Source organism: Podarcis liolepis (assembly GCF_965112155.1).
Source record: "Podarcis liolepis genome assembly, chromosome: 8".
Lineage (NCBI taxonomy): Eukaryota > Metazoa > Chordata > Lepidosauria > Squamata > Lacertidae > Podarcis > Podarcis liolepis.
Window position 1 is genome coordinate 6,775,280 of NC_139560.1, and position 13,560 is coordinate 6,788,839.

Sequence of the window (13,560 nt, forward strand, 5' to 3'; positions counted from 1 at the left end):
ATTTTCTAGGAAACAAAACTGAGTTCTTATGCTCCTAAATCATTAGGTCTGAAGGTGGAAATCACTCACTGCGGGCAAATGAAGAGAAAATACCGAGTATGCAATGTTACCAGACGACCAGCAAGTCACCAAACGTAATATTTGCTTTTTGATTTTTTTGCAATTACTTAAGAATTGTTACTTCCTCTGTACTTATTTGATGCAGCACCTTCTTTCGTGCTCATTGACAATAAACCTTCCATGTATATATGACAAGATTGAGAACTTGAAGAAGTTACTTTGAGTTGGTGACATCCCTTGTTAAATATTGCCTCTTCTAATGCCAGAAAAAGCAGCTCCCTTGAGGCTTTGCATGTCCCTTTTGTTCCAGACCCTTCTAGGCTGATTTAATTTTGCTCCTTCAGGTTTTATTCAGATGTTGGAAGCTTGTATAAATCTTCTTTCAGATATTCAGTGAAAAACATGGTAGGAGTTTCAATTATGACATATTCAAAGAAGCCGAATACATTATCTAGGTAGCGTTTTCTGATTTAAGGATAATTATGACTGCTGTGATTTATCTTCAAAGGGTGATTGAAACTCTATTAGAAACATAACGTGGTTTGACTGTAGCCAATGAACGTAGAAACAGTGAAAGTGCCTTTTGTGGCTTCCTGTAGGCACTTAGTCTCTGGGAGCTGGAAAAGGCAAAGCGTTTAAGTATTATGACTATATAGGTTCTGGAGGCTGATGTGAGCCCTTGTAAAGTTGCATTGTGGGACAGTTTGTGAAATCACTAACTTGCATTTCCCTCCTGACATTTGACTTTCCGTAGATTCCCGCTTCAGCAGGAGAGTGGGCAGACCGTTGAATGCACTGTAGCTCAATACTTTAAAGATAGGCACAAGCTGGTTTTACGATACCCTCATCTTCCATGTTTACAAGTTGGACAGGAGCAGAAACACACATATCTCCCTCTAGAGGCAAGTCATTGCTTTTCTGTGTAGGAGGGTCGGCCTTACTCCATATTTCTAACAGGTTCCCCCCGCCCTCATTGTCGAAGTAGTTTAGTTGAAATTTGATATGTTTTTATTTATTTAAGGTATGTTAACCTTGCTCTTTAACCAAAGAAGACTTTCAGATCAGGCTTACAGTGGAAAAAGGCATCACACACACATACACTGAATTGGGAGGAAGGAGGAAATATCTAAGCTCACATACAAGTTCTTAGTTACAAGTTCTTTAATGGCCAGCTGGAGTAGAAAAGCTGTTTCCTATTGGCTGCCATTTCCCTCCATAGCAGGGGAGAATAAAACCAATGCCAGAAGTGCTTATAGAGCCTATTCAGTGGAAAGTTGCTTCCTTTATCCAGACCAGCTCTGATCTTATGGCATTGGCCAAGCGAAGGGGTGGCTCGATGGGGATATTGGGTGTGCAGTGGCTTCTCATTCCCTCAAATGACCTGGTGTGGTGCGTGTTTGTAAACACCTAGAAGATAATGGGACTCTGTTATGCCTTTTGGGGATTGCTTCGCATGAAGTTACAATGTATGTTTAAGGTTGTTTGTTTAGATCTGATTTATCTGAGGCCCAATCAAATGTTTGGTCCTGCCAAAGATTAGTAAGTTTGAACTTGACTATTTCCTTCAATGGGCTATCACTCAAATCCCAATGTAATAACAGTTTCTAACATCCTCATATCACTGTCTATCTTGTTAGTTTTAAGGTTCTATAAGATTCTTTGCTATTTTACAGAGTAGTATGTCTATTCCTCTGGATATTTTTTTAAAAAAACTAATTTGTGTTTGGTCTTTGTACAGGTATGCAACATAGTGGCAGGACAGAGGTGTATAAAGAAGCTGACAGACAATCAAACTTCCACTATGATAAGAGCAACTGCTAGATCAGCACCTGACCGTCAAGAAGAGATTAGTAAACTGGTGAGTCCTCTTCCTCTGTCCCTGGAATTGGGGCATAGCTTGACCATATAACACCAGTCCTGAAAGAACTTCATTGGCTCCCAGTATGTTTCCGAGCACAATTCAGAGTGTTGGTGCTGACCTTTAAAGCCCTAAATGGCCTCGGCCCAGTATACCTGAAGGAGCGTCTCCACCCCATCGCTCAGCCAGGTCCAGCTCTGTGAGATGTGAGGTTACAGGGAACCAGGCAGAGGACCTTTTCGGTAGTGGCTCCTGTTTTGTGGAACGCCTTCCCACCAGATGTCAAGGAAATAAACAACTACCTGACTTTTCTAAGACATCTGAAGGCATCCCTGTTTAGGGAAGTTTTTAATGCTTGATGATTTATTGTGTTTTTAATATCCTGTTGGGAACCACCCAGAGTGACTGGGGAGGCCTGGCCAGATGGGCGGGGCATAAGTTAATAATAATAATAATAATAATAATAATAATAATTGTATAATGGTGTGCAAAAAGGAAGCACAGATTCTGGTCTTGGCATAAATCATCTATGTCTGGTGCATTTACTAAACATAACACTGCCTCCCTGGTTTGGACTTTCAAAGAGATTGATAACTTTTTAGCAAACAGAGAGGAATATAGTAGAAAAGTGGAGCTGTGTAAGAGGGGCTGAAGGCCAGAGAACAATAAGTGACGAAAAGCAGCAGGTATTCATATAACATTGTCCTTCAGTCTCAGTTCTCAGAAACTGCTCATTCCCACTCTGTTTTCTGAGCCATATCCAGACAAATTCGATGTTTTGAATTGTATTTTAATCAAGGATTTGTCTCATCATTGGTTTATTTTTCGTTTCCAGATGCGAAGTGCAAGTTTTAATACTGACCCTTTCGTTCGTGAATTTGGAATAATGGTGAAAGATGAAATGACGGATGTGACTGGGCGGGTCCTACAGCCTCCTTCAATTCTCTATGGAGGCAGGGTATGTAAACCAAGATCCTGTGGGATCTGCAGTGATCAACCCCCCCCCCCCCCCGGTTTGTATGTAAAGACATTGAATAATGGTTAGTGCTGTACTTTGCCACAGTTTCAGATTTTACTGTGTGTGGCTTTCAGATGCTGCTGTGTGAATACTCTGAGTATCTATCTACAGGAGGGTGGGTTACTCTCTTGTCCCCCTATTTCTTCCCAGTGGAGAGGTTTCAGTGTGGGGAATCTCTTGCACATACTTTTCTCTTGGAGTTGTTCCAGTGATACTGTAGACGATCTTGCAGTCTCAAATGGTGCCCTTTAGCATTTGGCCAAGAAAAATATGTATTGTCAATAGACGCAGTTACCCTGACAGTCTTTTCCACTGATGTTACCAATATAGCTCGTGGATGATTGTACATGTAGTTTGTTGTGTGCAGGGTAAAGGATACAGAGATCGGAAGTCATGGTTTATTCTGGGTCTGGGCTGCATTTACTCCTGGCCAAGGGGGAGACTGGTCAAGATGCCTTGGTGTACCGTGGAAGACTTTCTTTTTTTAATGGTTTCCCCAGAATGTGTAGAGGCTTGCTATTTTGATACTGAGGTATTTAAAGCCATCGCAGCACAGAGCTATTTTGTGCAGTAAACCACTCACTACTATGTTTCCTCTCTCTTTCTAGAACAAAGCAATAGCTACACCAGTTCAAGGGGTTTGGGATATGAGGAACAAACAGTTTCACACTGGAATTGAAATCAAGGTCTGGGCAATTGCTTGCTTTGCTCCACAGCGCCAGTGCACTGAAGTCCACCTTAAGTAAGTTTGTTAGGGATTGAAGTCGTGTTCAGGTAGTGATTTTGAATGTGTTCTCATAGCTTCTGAAAGTATTAAGCATGTCATTAGTTTTCTAAACATAACAGCAGAACTATGCAGTCCTCCAGAAATATGAGAAATACAACTAATACAATTGAAGTATTGGGGAGCAGATATCTCTTACAAATAAATACAGTGGTACCTCGGGTTACAGACGCTTCAGGTTACAGATGCTTCAGGTTACAGACTCCGCTAACCCAGAAATTGTACCTCGGGTTAAGAACTTTGCTTCAGGATGAGAACAGAAAACGTGTGGCAGTGGTGCAGCTGCAGCGGGAGGCCCCATTGGCTAAAGTGGTACCTCAGAACAGTTTAAGGTTACGGACCTCCAGAACAAATTAAGTTCTTAACCCGAGGTACCACTGTATTCATTTACTTATTGGCAACTAAAAAATTGTCCAGTAGCACCTTAGAGACCAACTAAATTTGTTCTGGGTATAAGCTTTCGTGTGCGTGCACACTTCTTCAGATACGTATTAGAAATGTTGCATACTTTTAAGGCTAGATGGTTGCACTTGACTAGTGTGAAATGGGAACTGCAAAAATGTAAAGACCGCACCTAGGCACCATAATTTGAAAAGGACTTCTACTTGACCTCAGGGCTATTACTTCCAAGCATTTATGCATAGAATTGCAGCCTTAAAGTGTTTGGCCATGGACTTGTCCGCTGCTTCTGAAACTGTAAGGTTCCATGTACTTTGGTAAATAAATACTAGTTTTATTTATAAACCACTCCAAATTTACTACTGATAATAAACTGTCAGGAGAGTTTTGATCCCTGAAACCTGAAGTGCGCATTCGTATCTGGGAATATAGACACTGCTTATTTCCTTGGAGTGTATGTGCAGCTGCTTGCATGTAGGAGTGTAGCTGTTTTGCGAGGGAAAGGAATTGGCATGAATCTGCTTGGCAGCAGTATATAGGCCTGAGTGTTTAGAGGATTCCCCAAGGATGGAAATAGAAGAGTTCTATAATCAGAAATATGGAAATTGCAGACACTCAAGTGTCACTCAAGCCAACGAGGCTATATTGGTTGTAATGAGTGTCAAGTGCTGGTTCCATTCCTTTAAATGTGTGTGCCTTGATTCATTTTTATTCTTAGGTCCTTCACAGAACAACTGAGGAAGATCTCACGAGATGCAGGAATGCCCATCCAGGGTCAGCCCTGTTTCTGTAAATATGCCCAGGGAGCAGATAGCGTGGAACCAATGTTCCGACATCTAAAAAACACTTACGCCGGATTGCAGCTCGTAGTAGTCATTCTGCCAGGAAAAACTCCAGTTTATGGTCGGTATATAGGGGTTACATTTGACTTACCTATTTAAATTGATGCAGTGTGGCCTTTTATTGCCTCGGCATTTCATAGTGTTCTAGATGTTTCTGTACAGATGTTTCCTTTAATGCAGCCGCATACTGTTCCCAGAGGAACTGCCTGATGTAGTTCTCTGGTGTGCAGTGCAATATTGACTGTTTGGCTTTGCACTTTTTTCCTGAAGTAGCATGATAAGCATCAGGGGAAGAAAGCTTTGTGTTTATCTTGGCTGTGAGTCCTGGAAGAGCTGCTCCCTGTCTTGCAGGCCATTTCACACCTGGCCGGGGAAGGTGGGGCCCTGGCTGACTCCAGCTTCAGTAATTGAGGCTGCTAAACAGACTCTTGAACTGAGGAATTAGGGGTTTTTTTTAATGGGTTTTTGTTGCTGCTGCTCTTGATATTAATCTTTATATTTAGATCATCCTGTGATTAAGCCATGTGGAAATGGTTCAGTTTGGTTGTGTGCTTTTTGATGCGCTTTGCTTGTTGCTTATGACTAATTTTTGTTATCTTTGTACGCATGTACTTTTTTCATGTTGCAAGCCACCTTGAGCATGGATTTAAGTGGAAAGGTGGCATACAAATAATGTGTGTGTGTGTGTGTGTGTGTGTGTGTGTGTGTGTGGTATTTCACTTCTGTGTGGATGCTGCTGAGCAGTCTTTTTGTCAAGATCACCTAAGCATCAGAAGCCCATTCTATAAATGTTGTCAGAGACCTGCCTAATCATTTTGAAAGGTGAATAACAGCAATAGGCATACATGCTCATTAGTGTACAATAATTCTTTGAAATTAAACCCTCAGCATTATTTTAATCACATCTCATTTCATAGACTAATATACAGTGGTGCCTCGCAAGACGAAAAGAATCCGTTCTGTGATTCTCTTCGTCTAGCGGTTTTTTCGTCTTGCGAAGCAAGCCCATTGACGGATTGGCGCTTTTAGCGGCTTTTAGTGGGTTATCGGCTTATCGGATCAGTTGATAAGCGGCTTAGCGGCTTAGAAAAAAGGGGGGGGGAAGGAAAAAAAACCGCAGGAACTCGCAAGACATTTTCGTCTTGCGAAGCAAGCCCTTAGGAGATTTGTTTTGCGAAGCACCTCCAAAACGGAAAACTCTTTCGTCTAGCGAGTTTTTGTCTTGCGAGGCATTCGTCTTGCGGGGCACCACTGTATGTTATTTTACACATACCCCTTTTCCACAGAAAGCTGATAACATGGTGTATTTTACAGTTATATACAAGGCTTGTTTGTTTATTATAAGTATTTATATACTATCCCAGGTTTGCAAAAAAAAAACACAAAAACGAGAAACGCAGCAAAACTGGTGAAATAACAGACAAAGACAGTACATCTTAAAGCAGCATCTGTAAAGCAATAAGATAGGAGAAATAAAGATGTCTTTACCTGGTGTTGAAATATAATGATCGTAAACTCTAGGTGAGTCTCTTTGGGGCGATCATCCAGAATCGGAGCACCATCATTACTGAGAAGCCCCCACCCCAAGAACCGCCCCCCAACTTGTATTAGATGACAGGGACATCTGTAGAAAACACTCTGGTGTTCCTGATTTTAATGTATGGTTATTTTCATATTGAGAGGTAGTCTGATAATCTTCTGTGCCAGAGTGACTTGACTGGATCTCTCTTTCACTTGGCAGCTGAGGTGAAGCGTGTTGGTGATACTGTGCTCGGCATGGCCACACAGTGTGTGCAGATGAAAAATGTGCAGAGAACGACGCCACAGACACTTTCCAATCTGTGCTTAAAGATCAATGTCAAACTGGGAGGAGTAAATAACATTTTACTGCCTCAGGGAAGGTAAGGGGTTTCCTGTGTGTAAACAATTGAGCAAGTAGACAGTTTATAAATGTGCACATCCATTGCATCCTAATTTTCTGAGAAATAGCTATATTCAGTGCAGCATAGTTTTTTTTTGTCCTGTAGAACTGCTTTTAAAAAAAGTTTATTTCCATGGCTAGATTTTAATTAACATATTATACTGAGACTAAAAACCTGGAATCTGATACACATAATGCTTGATTAATTCTGTAGCTGGAGGAGAGAGAGAGAGAGCGCACAAAATGAAAGTTGCCTTGTTCATTGAATCCTGATGGCCAGGATAAAACAAATGAAAAATAATACATAGCTTAGACTTGAAAGAAATTTGCATCTTGTTGCGTTGTGCTTGAGGGATTGTTAAGAGTTGCATTTATGATAAACATGCTAGGGTTGGGTGTTTCTCAAGCTGAAATAGTGGGATGGGGGGAGTAAAAAAAAACCAAAACTGGGCACACATCTTTAGAGGCTGCAAAAATAAGTCCTGACTATATTAAGCATATATATCTGGTAATGCCCCAAAGAGTGACTAAATGGGAAATGCCATTTTAAAGTTTGTCTGTTTGTTTCCCACTAATTAAGAGAAACATGCATTTGTGAACCAAAGTATAAGTCCCTTTCGTAAAGATAAGCAATCTTTTCTTCTTTGCCAAGTTTAAAACGGGGAGCAGCTATTGAATAACAGGTCCATCAATGTTGGGTGTGTGTAAAGGGTGTACATTGCATCCACATGTATTATTGGCATGTCTACAAATTTTGGTTGGCCTCAGTAGTTGCCCCACCCCAAATTGAGGAAAGGGCAGGTCTTGCCCTTGACATCATGCTGCATTCCAGAGGCACTTGGAAGCAGTCCAGATTCTTGCCACTTTGGAGTGCCTTTAGAAGCTTAGCACAAAGCCATTCCCCATTCTGCCTGTTTGGTAATGCCACCGTGGAACAATAAAAAGTGGGCTTACCATACTGACTGTTAACTTACTATGTGACTATTCGGTATCATTATTTTTTTTTTTTTGTTATCTAGGCCTCCAGTATTTCAGCAACCTGTAATTTTCCTGGGTGCAGATGTCACTCATCCACCAGCTGGAGATGGGAAAAAACCATCCATTGCTGCTGTGAGTAAACTGTGTATCGGTCACATCAAACATATCCCACCCCCCCGCACATGCAGTGTTTTTCAGTAGTTGCATTAGCAAGGGAGCAGTTCCTTTTGTTCATGTGCCCCCCAGTGGACCAAAACACTGTGGTGCCATCTACTCTGTCCAGTCGGGGGCAGTTTTTTTTTTTAAGGTTTCATCCCGGAGCTGAAACAAGACTTCTTCTTTCCCGTGCATTTGTAGTGAGTGGCTGTAGACTCCGGGTCTGTTCCCTTCTGCTAGTTTAATCCTTTTTAGACGAGGTTTCTATTTGCAAGCCAGGTAGTGAGAAATGAAGAATAATGACAGCAGTAGTTGACGCTTAGTCTGCTCCTGGTCCATTGTTCCTTCACTGAAAGGGAGCCCAAGCAGGACTCACAAATGTGTCTTTTTTCTTGCCCCATGCAAATGATTCAGGTGAAGATGCAAGGTGAGACAATATTGAGGTTCAATATTGCATCCCTTGCTGGGTCACAGTGGGTTCTTTAAACCTGGATGTAAATTAGTGGCTGGCCCTTGTAGCCGAGCTAAGGATGTGACAGGCTTGTTGGGCTGGTACATGTACCTACTTCATGAATACTCCTTAAATATCATATTACTCAGATTGGTTTCTCTGCATTCAATGCGTCATAGTAGTATTACAGTTGCCTAAGTCCCTGAATTCTGGTATTTTTTTTGAAAGGGAGAAAGATCTGCTTTCTCCATACCACACAAATTTTATACACGTCTATCTTGTCTTCCCTTTTTGACACTGTTAAGCTTCAGGATAGTTGCAGAGCCCCTGTTTCTTCTAGGCATGGAAGGAATAGAAAACCCCAATCTGCATGGTTTTTTTTGGAAGGGGGGAACCATGCTGCTGGACAAACACCTGCCTCCCTCCTTGTAAGGAGAGGGTGGCAACTACACAGGATAGCCTAGCAGACTGAATGGAAGTTTACTTCAGTAAAATGCCACCTTGAGAATGATTAAAGCCAGTGTGGTGTCGTGGTTAAGAGCGGTGGACTTGTAATCTGGTGAACTGGGTTCGTGTCTACGCTCCTCCACATGCAGCTGCTGGGTGACCTTGGGCTAGTCACACTTCTTTGAAGTCTCTCAGCCCCACTCGCCTCACAGAGTGTTTGTTGTGGGGGAGGAAGGGAAAGGAGAATGTTAGTCGCTTTGAGACTCCTTCAGGTAGTGATAAAGTGGGATATCAAATCCAAACTCTTCTTAAAGATCTTGGAAGACTTGCTTGGAAAAGGGATATGAGGTAACTCCTGTTTCTACCCCATATTCCTAGATGAACCAGCTCATTGAAACAACTCTCTTGTTCTCCAACAGGTTGTAGGTAGTATGGATGCCCACCCTAATCGATACTGTGCCACTGTGAGAGTCCAGCAGCACCGCCAAGAGATCATCCAAGACTTGGCTGCCATGGTCAGGGAGCTGCTCATTCAGTTCTACAAATCAACCCGATTCAAACCAACTCGGATTATTTTCTACAGAGATGGTGTTTCTGAGGGGCAATTCCAACAGGTTATCTTCCCCCCCACATACGCTTTTGATATTTACATTTTGCTGTGTTCTTTGTATAGCATTGTTTTAGGAAAGGTTGCATAGATGGCTTTTGTTGATGCATGGTTCTTCCTTACATTTGTATTTCCACCCTTCTTTGAAGGACTTTGGGGGTAGCTCCTTCCCCTCACAATAACTTTGTGAGGTAGTTTAGGCTGAGCAAGTGTGGCAGGTCCAAGGCTGTTGTCCAACACTCCATCAAAATGGTGGTATTATGCTGTGCTCTGAAGAAGTGGCAGAAGTCCCCAGCCATAATGCTTCCTGGTGTGAGCTGATAGAAGAGCCCAATGCCTTTATTCTGCAGAAGACAACATGAGTGTCTCACTGCTTGTTTCTTCTCTCTGGCAAGAGCCGGAGACTCGAGAAAGGGAGGAGGGGCTCAGTGCAGACCACAGATAATGGCTGACCACTGAGCCAAGGAATCTTGATCCCAGGCACACCTGTTTGTAAGAATAAAAGTCACTGAGTGCCCCAGCACAAAAATCTTGAAATTATAATAGGATCAGTCCTTAACAGAGCTATTTGAATACATGAAACCCACAACTTGTGTTCATTCAGCTTTACATGTGTGGCTATTTAAAAAATAATAAGAAGGGGTTGAGAAGGTGTCGGGTTCCAGGAAAAAAATTACTTGGCATTCCCACCCACCATTGAATCCAATGGGTTTTGCCTATTTTGCCTATCCATAATTGTGGGCTTACTGTATTCTTGTTGCAGCTATGATGGTATCTCTCTGGGGTTTGTATATGTATATGAAAGCTTTTTTAAAGCTGAGTTCTCAAAATTAGTTTGGGAGGGTACCCCAAACGCTTGTATAATGCTGCAATTGGACAGAAAGGGGCTGGGGGGATTTGCACATGAGAAGGGTACAGGCAAGGTCCGTGGCCCTCACTCTCTATCCATAAACCTTTCATTTCAGTGTTGTTTGAACCTTAGATTTGAAAGTCTATATGTGGCTGATTAACAGCACTGGAAAATGTGGTGTTTGCCAAACGCCGCAGCATGCCTGGACCTATACAGGTTTTTATTATAATGTTGATCTTCCTCCAAGTTCTCAACAATCTCGTTTAATCTCATTAAGTGAAGAATGTAGGATAGGTCTTAAGATCACCTGTTCTGCTGCAGGGGAAATACCTGAAGCAAGCTCTGAAAATGTAAACAGTCAGATTTTTTTTTATTAAATGCATTTTCCTACTAGTGTCTATGTGTTTGTGACATTTCAGAATGTTACATTTCCTGCAACCCCCCCTCTTTTTTCCTGTAGGTCCTCCATCATGAATTGCTGGCTATCAGAGAAGCATGTATTAAGCTAGAAAAAGACTACCAGCCTGGAATCACATTCATTGTTGTGCAGAAAAGGCATCACACCAGACTCTTCTGTACAGACAAAAATGAAAGGGTGGGTATCACATTTTGTAAAGAGGCTGTCAATAAGCAACAGCCTGCAGGTGTTGAAATAAGTAGCCCAGCCCCATCCAGCAGACGCCGATCATAAAATAGAAACGGTCATCAACCATTTATACTGTAGCATCTAAACAACCTTTTAAGCAAATGCACATTTGCTTGCTGCTGTATTGCAGCTTCATAGTACAGACGAGAAGAAACAAAAGCTTAAGTCTCATTATTTTTTGTTTGCACAGGTCGGGAAAAGTGGAAACATTCCAGCAGGTACAACAGTGGACACAAAAATCACCCACCCTTCAGAGTTTGACTTCTATCTGTGTAGTCATGCTGGTATTCAGGTATATTCTTAATGTGTCATCTCATTCTGTAGATCAATTGTGTTATGACTATTCTGTCTCCTGTGCATTTTAGCTGTGTGTGTCCTAGATTTATTATTTATTCTTCCTTGTACCACATACCCTTAGTGTGGCAGCCCCTGTGGTCTGGAACTCCCTGCTTATTGATATTAGGCCAGTGCTTTCACTATGTACTGCTTTAGATGCCTGCTGAAAACCTCTGTTTCAGCAAGCCTGTCCAGATGCATCATTGAGTTACATTTGTTTTAAATGTTTTATTTTATGTATGTTTGTTTTTAATTGGTTTGTACCGTATTTTTCGCCCTATAGGACGCACTGGCACATAGGACGCACCTAGATTTGGGGGGGGGAGGGGAAAAATTATTTCCCCCCCCAGGCGCGGGGCTGGTGCGGGGGAAGCCCGAGCTTCCCCCGACCCCAGCCCCCAGAATGGGACCCAGAGCCATGCCGAAGCTGCATGCAGCTTTGGCATCGCTCCGAGAGCTTGCGGGGCTGGGGGAGGGGGAAGCCCTCCGCCAGCCTCCAAACCAGGTCGGGAGACAGCGGGATGGCGCACTGCTCCTCCCCGCTGTCCCCCGAGTTTGCGGGGCTGGCGACGGGAAGGAGCAGGCTTCTCCCCCCCCCCCGCCAGCCTTCTAACAAAGTCGGGGGACAGCGGGATGGTGGGGTTCCGCCTCCCCGCTGTCCCCCAAGCTTGTGGGGCTGGCGGTGGGGCTCTCCTGAAGCCTGGAGAGCGAGAGGGGTCGGTGCACACCAACCCCTCTCGCTCTCCAGGCTTCAGCGAAAGCCTGCATTCGCCCCATAGGACGCACACACATTTCCCCTTCATTTTTGGAGGGGGAAAAGTGTGTCCTATAGGGCGAAAAATACGGTATATTTTAGTTATATTTCATATATAATTCAACGTGTGTACCACTTGGAGATTTTTATTTTATTTTTAGTAAGTGGTTTATAAATTTTCAAAATAACACGAGAATATATTTTAAAATTATTCCTGGAAAAAATAGGGGTTCATGAAATGTTTAGAAAGTATAAAAAGAAACATTTTTTAAAAAAGAAATCTTGAAGGGATTCCATGTTACCATAGCAGATGTTTTGTGATTGGTGCCTCCAGCACACTCAAAATCAAAATTCCAAAATGTGCCCACTGGTCCAAGAAGCTTGTGTCAACCCCTAAACTAGCAATTCTGAATTGGTACACACTCCAAAAGTGGGATGAACCAAATTATCTTCACTTAATCTTTTTCTTATAGCCCAGCATGTGTCAAACCTCTTTTGAGCTTCCTCTGTCTTGGGCACCTCTCTGTGTCCAACAACAATAATAGGTTTGTACTAAGATTGGCCTGGTTTCATTTAACACTTAAGCCATGGCTTGTTTTAACAAACCACGAGTTAACCTCGAAATATCGCAAATCCGATCAAGCAAACCATGGCTTGGTTCTCCACAGCCTGGTTTGTTTTCCAGCTGCTCTTGCCTTGTCCCTTTGTAATTTGGTGCTGGTCTGAGGTGAGGTGGCCAAATTCTGGTTATGAAAGTGTTCAAAGTTTGCACCTAACATGCCATAGCTAAAACAAACCGAGATTTGTTAGCCAACAACAAAGCATGGCTTTTCAGATTGTGACTTGTTGGCAATAAACAAATCATAGTTAAGCTTCTGGGCGGGGTTTGAATGAAACTCATAGGTTCCTTCAAATGGAAGGAATTATTTCATCTATATCTATATAGATATATTTTATATTTATTCATAGGGTAGCTTATAGAAATTCAGTGTGGTGTGTTCAGTCCATTTAGGTCTTGACTAGTGGAAGGAGAAAACCTCTGCTTCTTTGTGCTCTTTTCAGGGGACAAGCCGGCCATCTCATTACCACGTTCTCTGGGATGACAATCGTTTCTCTTCAGATGAGCTTCAAATCCTTACCTACCAACTGTGTCATACATATGTACGCTGTACTCGTTCTGTTTCAATCCCTGCACCAGCATACTATGCACACCTGGTTGCCTTCAGAGCCAGGTATCATCTGGTGGATAAAGAACATGATAGGTGAGAAACTTGCTTGGGACTGATGGAAATGGGCAGAGTGCAAGTCTGTGTATAGCTTGCCCGGAGGCTGTATAATTTGCTTCTCCTAGCTCCACGGTGTTTCCGTGCGCTGCTCTGGCTCGCCAGAAGCGGCTTAGTCATGCTGGCCACATGACCCAGAAGCTGTACGCCGGCTCCCTTGGCCAATAAAG

The 13,560-nt window shown here is 42.7% G+C and overlaps 1 protein-coding gene across 4 annotated transcripts in view; it reads left to right on the forward strand.

Moving 5' to 3' along the window:
• The window catches only part of AGO2 (argonaute RISC catalytic component 2), a 48,027-nt gene that overhangs the window by 23,107 nt on the left and 11,360 nt on the right, over positions 1-13,560 (forward strand). For all 4 annotated transcript variants that reach the window (XM_083516650.1, XM_083516651.1, XM_083516652.1 and 1 more), the window contains 12 exons: positions 47-134; positions 815-962; positions 1,799-1,918; positions 2,754-2,876; positions 3,545-3,678; positions 4,838-5,022; positions 6,703-6,862; positions 7,902-7,992; positions 9,334-9,528; positions 10,832-10,966; positions 11,208-11,309; positions 13,170-13,369. In XM_083516650.1, the coding sequence (XP_083372776.1) occupies positions 47-134; positions 815-962; positions 1,799-1,918; positions 2,754-2,876; positions 3,545-3,678; positions 4,838-5,022; positions 6,703-6,862; positions 7,902-7,992; positions 9,334-9,528; positions 10,832-10,966; positions 11,208-11,309; positions 13,170-13,369 (1,681 nt within the window). The remainder of the gene's footprint in view (positions 1-46; positions 135-814; positions 963-1,798; positions 1,919-2,753; positions 2,877-3,544; positions 3,679-4,837; positions 5,023-6,702; positions 6,863-7,901; positions 7,993-9,333; positions 9,529-10,831; positions 10,967-11,207; positions 11,310-13,169; positions 13,370-13,560) is intronic.